This window comes from Pezoporus wallicus, unplaced genomic scaffold, assembly GCF_028554395.1.
Source record: "Pezoporus wallicus isolate ANWC-B61680 ecotype Strahan unplaced genomic scaffold, APGP_CSIRO_Pwel_v1 contig_8649, whole genome shotgun sequence".
In the NCBI taxonomy this organism is placed as follows: Eukaryota; Metazoa; Chordata; class Aves; order Psittaciformes; family Psittacidae; genus Pezoporus; species Pezoporus wallicus.
Genome location: NW_026639134.1, coordinates 347330 through 353329, shown reverse-complemented (window position 1 = coordinate 353329; position 6000 = coordinate 347330). Strand labels below are relative to the sequence as shown.

Below are 6000 nucleotides of genomic sequence, written 5' to 3'. Positions count from 1 at the left end.
CAGTAGCTTATTAAATACATGGCTTCTCATTTTTAGCATCATGGACTTCAGCTATAGTATTTATGACACCAATGTACAAAAACCCAACAAACCCCAAACAATGGAAAAACCAAATCCTTTTCTACAGGTAATAAAAGTACTGGCTGGTGCAGATCACCAACTTTCAACACTCTTAACAAACTGTCTGTATGGAGTAGCTCTTTGCTCCTACCAATATAACATGTAAAAGGCTGAAGAGGAAACAAAAGTTAAACCAAACCATTTAAAAATACAGTACTGTGACAGATTTTATTTCATTTTTTCTCAGTACTACATGCTTACTACCACTAGGAACAGACATGCCTTTTTTTGCTTTTTTCTTTCTTTAAACCTATATTAAATGTTGACCTAAAGCTTGCTGTGCCTTGGAAATCTGGCTCAGGAGTTACCTGAATGAATTTTTATTTAAATAGATAAGCACTTAGTTTTGAAAATGAGACAAATACAGGTGAACAGGAAAATTAAATTACAAATTCAGTTCATACAAATATCTCTTATTCTAAGCACTAAATTGTGTTACGCTGAGACCTTAAAAAATTCTTAAAATACTTATGAAACATTATTTACAAATTATATAAATAAATCCTAGGTCACTTTTAAATTAACCAATATAACAGAAAAGTCACCTTTTTGTACTGCGTGTACTAAAAATGTTCTTGTTTATTGATCATAACCCAGTTTGCAGTATAAAACGTTTGTTCACTTACATCAAAATGGGTTCAAATAGAAGGAAGGAAGGTATTGGTTTCAAAAGAAAACAAAACAATATTATAAATGCTTAAAATCAATGAGTCTTCGTAATGTTCTTTTCTGCACAGTCTGCAGTCATTTTTAGAAGTCCCTTCTACAGTATTTGTCTTGTGAACAGGTCATCTCAAAATAGCAGAGACATAGTTTTAGCAAAGGGAAAATACTCAGGACATTGCTCACACTTCACAAAGACTTTTCACCAGGAGGGAGAGGACAGAGAATGGAATGTCAGTGCCCAGCACAAGCCTTTACAACATTTAACTTAAAAGGCAGCATTTATAGAACTAATAACAGACTATACACATCCTGCACTAAACAGCAATCAAAAGGACTGGAAAATATACATTTAGGAAAACAAGAGACCAATGGTTTTTCCATTACCTTTGATAAAATTAATGCTTTTCTCTTTGTCTTTTGTTTTAAAACCAGCATCGACACCACCAACAACTACAACTACTTTTTCCATTAACATAACATATGCCAGATAATTACCGCATGTGAAAAATGTACAATAAAAGGAGAGAAACCACTGAATTTCCTATGCAGACACATGAAAATATAAAGCCATACAGATTCCAAAGTGCCATGAATACTAAATTCAAGTGATGATGGTTTATAGCATGTAGGAAAGAAACTAAACGAAACTTGCTCTACGGGTTGCTGAGCCCTTCAGCTGTATCTTCAGTTTCCCCTTTGGCTGCTTTGGTGAGAATTTCCATCCATTTCATCTGCAGTTCTTCATCTTCCGCACTGAAATACAGAGTTTGCTGGGACTGGCAAAGCTTAAAGATATGCTTTACTTCAAACTTCTCACCAGAACCTGGTAAACTGACTTCATATCCAGGCAGAGGAATAGGACGTGGGCTCCGTCCATCCTAAAGAAGAGAACAAATGTAAAAACTCAGCAACAAATGGTACTTAGGAAACGGGAGGAGCGGAGGTCTGCTGTGGAGGAATGACAGATTCCCTCCCAGTGGGATTAATGAAAAGCCTATTTCGAACAGTTCCAAGCTCGCTCTGCAGTACTAAAATGTGGCTGGAGATGCATTACACCGCACTGGGGTTCAGTCACCAGGCACAGCCTCGGGCGCAGCAGCTACACCACAGCTCCCCCGGCACCGGAGCATCCCAGGGTGTGCTGCCAGCTCACACACCACCCCCCTGCCCTGGCCCGTGCCAGCGCCTGCAGAGCCAGCACGCACACACCTCAACCAGCACAATAATGCAGTTCCAGAGCCATGTACGGTCAGTTCCTCAGCCAGGACTGTAGCACACAACACAGAGAAGAGGCTATATTGACTGCTTACCTTCGAACAACAAAAGGCAAAGAGTTACTGGTGCTCTATTCTTATTTAACAAGGTCCCTTTCACAGCAAGAATATGGATCCAGCAGTGGCATGGCTGGGGCTTTTCCTCATACAATTTCACAGACAACTAATGCAAACTGTCTTTTACAAAAAAACCCTTTTGCATTAGGTACAGGCAATTGGACCCAGCTGAGGACAGGTCAGCGTGGTCCCTTTTGAACTTCAAGGGACATTTGTAGGACTGGTTAAAAGGAGACAAATAAGCAGAGTGGGGCACTGAGAGGCATAAATACAACCACCAGGGAAGAGACTGAAATAAAAGAAAATTTCAGCTTTTAAATGAGTTGGTGAATCTTCTCAAAAAGGTCTTGGGTTAATTATGCTGCTTTTCAGAGCGGTCAGGGGAGTTGGAGCTCAGATTCTTGAACATCCCTTCAAGGCTAAATTAACTCAAAGACCTAAGGAGCAATACAGGTATCCAACAGTCAGATCTTGAGCACCAACCAACTCTTCTAAGCTCTCAGGAAAGGTATACTTCAGCAAGGCAAGACTATGGCATCATAGAGCAACTCATTTCAACTGATGCCAGCAAAGGTTCCCAAACTGAGGTATAAACCACACAAGCATCAAGTATCTGTAAGAAGCTGTTGCCTCTTGTAGCAGCTACTTCTGTAGCAGCCTCATACCAAAGCTAACAAGGTATCCCACAAAGAGGTGGCAAAGTTGTTCTTTTGTCACCCCATATGGAATGCAGATGACTTGGTAAATCTGGAAGGGGACCACGGCTCTGAAAATCAATGGCAAACAAAAAAAGAAAAACTTCTTTTTGATAATCCTCAGACCGAAGTAATTCAAGTTTCAGAACTGCTCCCATCAGTGCAAACACATACATTAACCAAAGGGAAGAAACTACACAGTAAAACATGTGTCTACACACTATTAAATCAATACAGGCTTCCTTCTTGCTGTTATGCAAAAACGTCAGATCCCATCTCTTGAAGACCAAGCACTATTCAAGGAGATTCACTGCAGCTTTAGGTCAAACACTGAAGAATTCAGTTCCTATTTGAGCATAAGCAGTTGTCTTACAAGCAGCATACAATCTCTAGATTCTGACACCACAGCCATCAGTATGAACAGAGAGGTCTGCACATGCAGGGGTTCAAACAGACCTGCATACGTGGCAGTGCTAAAGCAAAGCAGCATGGGACTCATGAACACAAAATGCACAAGAGCACATGCAAGCTCAACCATGCCTGCTTCACTGAACTTGGTTTAGGAAAACAGGCACTAGGACTTGCCACATGTAAAGCTGGAGGTTGTCCATGACAATGGAAAATGATATTGTTTGTAGCCAAGAAGTGCAGTGTAAGAGCAAATTGATGTTTGAACTGTACATGTTACACCTACCCAACATGTGCAGACACAGGCAAATTAAGCAGCCTGCCTTTGGTCTTGCTTCCTCCCTTTTCTTAATATGATGCCTTTGCGACTTTCTGTGTACCTGCCTGATCCAAAAGGAAGGGATTTCAATTATCTCTGCACAGCTGCGCTACTGACAGATAAAGGCGAAGCACAGCCCCACACCACACACTCAGACCAGATCTCAGCACCATGAGCATCTCTGGATTCCCTCTATTCCACTGAGTCCTTCCCCTCCTACCTGGAGGCCAGCAAATACAGGGGTTATTCTGCACACACAAGGAATTCAGGACCTACACAGAGAGACAAACTTCACATTCCATTTTAAGAGTACTGGATTTGGCTGGTTTAATTGTGGTGTTTTGTTACTTTTTTTTTATATATTTGTGTATGCAATATACTAGGGTTGTATGGTATCAGTATCCTGTCAAACCAAAACCCCCAGTCCTGAGGAGAGCTTTGCTTTAGCGTTGATTTCATTCCTTTTCCTGAGATAGTGGGTGATACACAAAAATCTACTGGATGTGGAACACTGTCAGTAATCACAAGCATTGTGCACTCATCATGACTCTAAGCAGTGACATATAATGGGTTATTTATCTAGATAATCACAGCAGCATTTATTTATTGCTCTATTATAGCCATTACAGCACACATTGAGGCAGTTCTATTTCATGCCCCCCTCAATACAGACATGCCTCCTGCGCTGCACAACTCTCTGCAGCATATGAGCTCTCTCACACAAATACACTGAACAAGTTACCCACTGATGGACCATCCTCCCCTCCTACTTTTGAGAAGGCTTAGAAAATCCCTGTTCTTTTTATCCAAATACCACTCTACACACTTACGATCTAATTCCAACTTCAGACACATGTGATACAATGTTCACCTTAGAAAAGATATTTTGGAAGGTCTCTAGTCCCTAGCCTGACATCAAACTCACTGAACAGACCATGAAAAACCACTGGATTTAACAGTTAACGATGAGGAACCATCAAATTGACAGCACCATGATGGAGAGGCAGATTTCACAAGGTAGTTAGGAGGGCACCAGAGGTGCTAAAGACAGGCAGGCTTCAGAGATAGCTCAAGGGGAAGCTTTGGGCAGCAGATCCTAACAAGGCCAGCAGTGCCTAAGTATCAGAAACTCCACAGGTCTAGTTTACCTAGATACTGGCAATAGCAAAATCAGGTGTGAGCAACCTGGTCTAGTGCAAGGTGTCCCTGCCCATGGCAGGGGGGTGGAACTGGTCGAGATTTAAGGTCCAGCCTGAACCTGTCTGTGCTTTTGTGATACAATGGTGTGCCAAGATGCAAAGCTCTGCAGGATCCTGAAAAAGGTGAGGCTGAGTTTTGCACAGGTCCAATGAAAGCTTCACCTAAACAGGGTCAACAAACAAGCCCCAAAAATACTTCTCTAAACCCTTCAGCTCAACTTCAAATTCAGCTACTCCCATATTTTCTAGGAGTAAATCACATCTACATGATTAACAAAAGATATTTCTTCAGAAAGCAGTTTTCTCTTTGATCCAACCTGGTGACTATTACATACACTAGCTCTCACTAGTACAGACTTACTCTCCGTATTTCTCCAAAATTCATTGCTTTTCTAGCTATCTGGGACTCCCTAATTCTTCATTTCTTCACCAGGTGTGGGTTAATGCCAGAGCTGTGGTGGCAGCTGCACACTTTACAAGTCCAGTGGGGCAGAAGCTCCAGGTTCTCTCCAAGGCTCCTTCCAGAGCTCTTCGAAAGACAGACCAATGTCTGTAACAACCCTGATCATTAAGCTTGAGGTGGTCTTTGCTTATAAGCAAACTTCTATAATTCTACTCCAACATTTAAAATCCAGCTGCATAAGCTCTGTTTAGTCTGGGGACAGATAAAATTGGTATGATTTCCATACCTAAATAAGCTGTGAATTTTATCCTTACTGCCTTACAGAAGACTTACTTGAACTATGAATGCTCAGCAGATTAATTAATTCTGCTGGAACATGGATCTAAAGCAGAAGAGCAGTTTTCTTGCTATTTTAAAGCCTGTGAGTTGTATTTTCCTCTGCATATCTTCAGTGTGAGGGCTGGGAGTGCAGAAGACAAATGCTGTCAGTGCTTTTACTGCATCAGAAGCTCCAGATTCACTTTGGTTTACTCCTTCCTCCCAGGAAGCAGCTATTCTTTCTGTTGTTTTGAAGAGCAGCACCCCAACTTCCCAACTCCTGCAGCCATGCTTCACTTGGCCTGTGTTTGAAGACCTTTAATACCATTTTTGGCAACATTATTCCCAAGAAGCCCGTATTCTTTGGGCACTGAAACTTTTATGCTTATTTGCAGGCCTGAAGAGGTTTGTGAGATGCTTTGAGATGGTTTTACAAAATAAAACAATGCCTGGGTAAGTAACATTCAAGCACGTGAGTGTTTCCCGCTGACACAGCCACCAGGAAAGAAGCTCTAGAAGATATTTTTCTCAGGATTCTAGT

The 6000-nt window shown here is 41.4% G+C and overlaps 1 protein-coding gene across 9 annotated transcripts in view; it reads right to left on the bottom strand.

The window, feature by feature from the left end:
- Positions 1–269: 269 nt before the first annotated feature.
- The window catches only part of FGD3 (FYVE, RhoGEF and PH domain containing 3), a 120298-nt gene continuing 114567 nt past the window's right edge, over positions 270–6000 (bottom strand). For 6 of the 9 annotated variants that reach the window (XM_057413761.1, XM_057413760.1, XM_057413763.1 and 3 more), the window contains one exon: positions 270–1664. In XM_057413761.1, the coding sequence (XP_057269744.1) occupies positions 1440–1664 (225 nt within the window). In that variant the 3' untranslated portion in view covers positions 270–1439. Of the gene's footprint in view, positions 1665–1995; positions 2097–3506; positions 3605–6000 lie in introns of all 9 variants that reach the window. The other 3 variants (XM_057413762.1, XM_057413764.1, XR_008972710.1) reach the window with 3 other exon arrangements.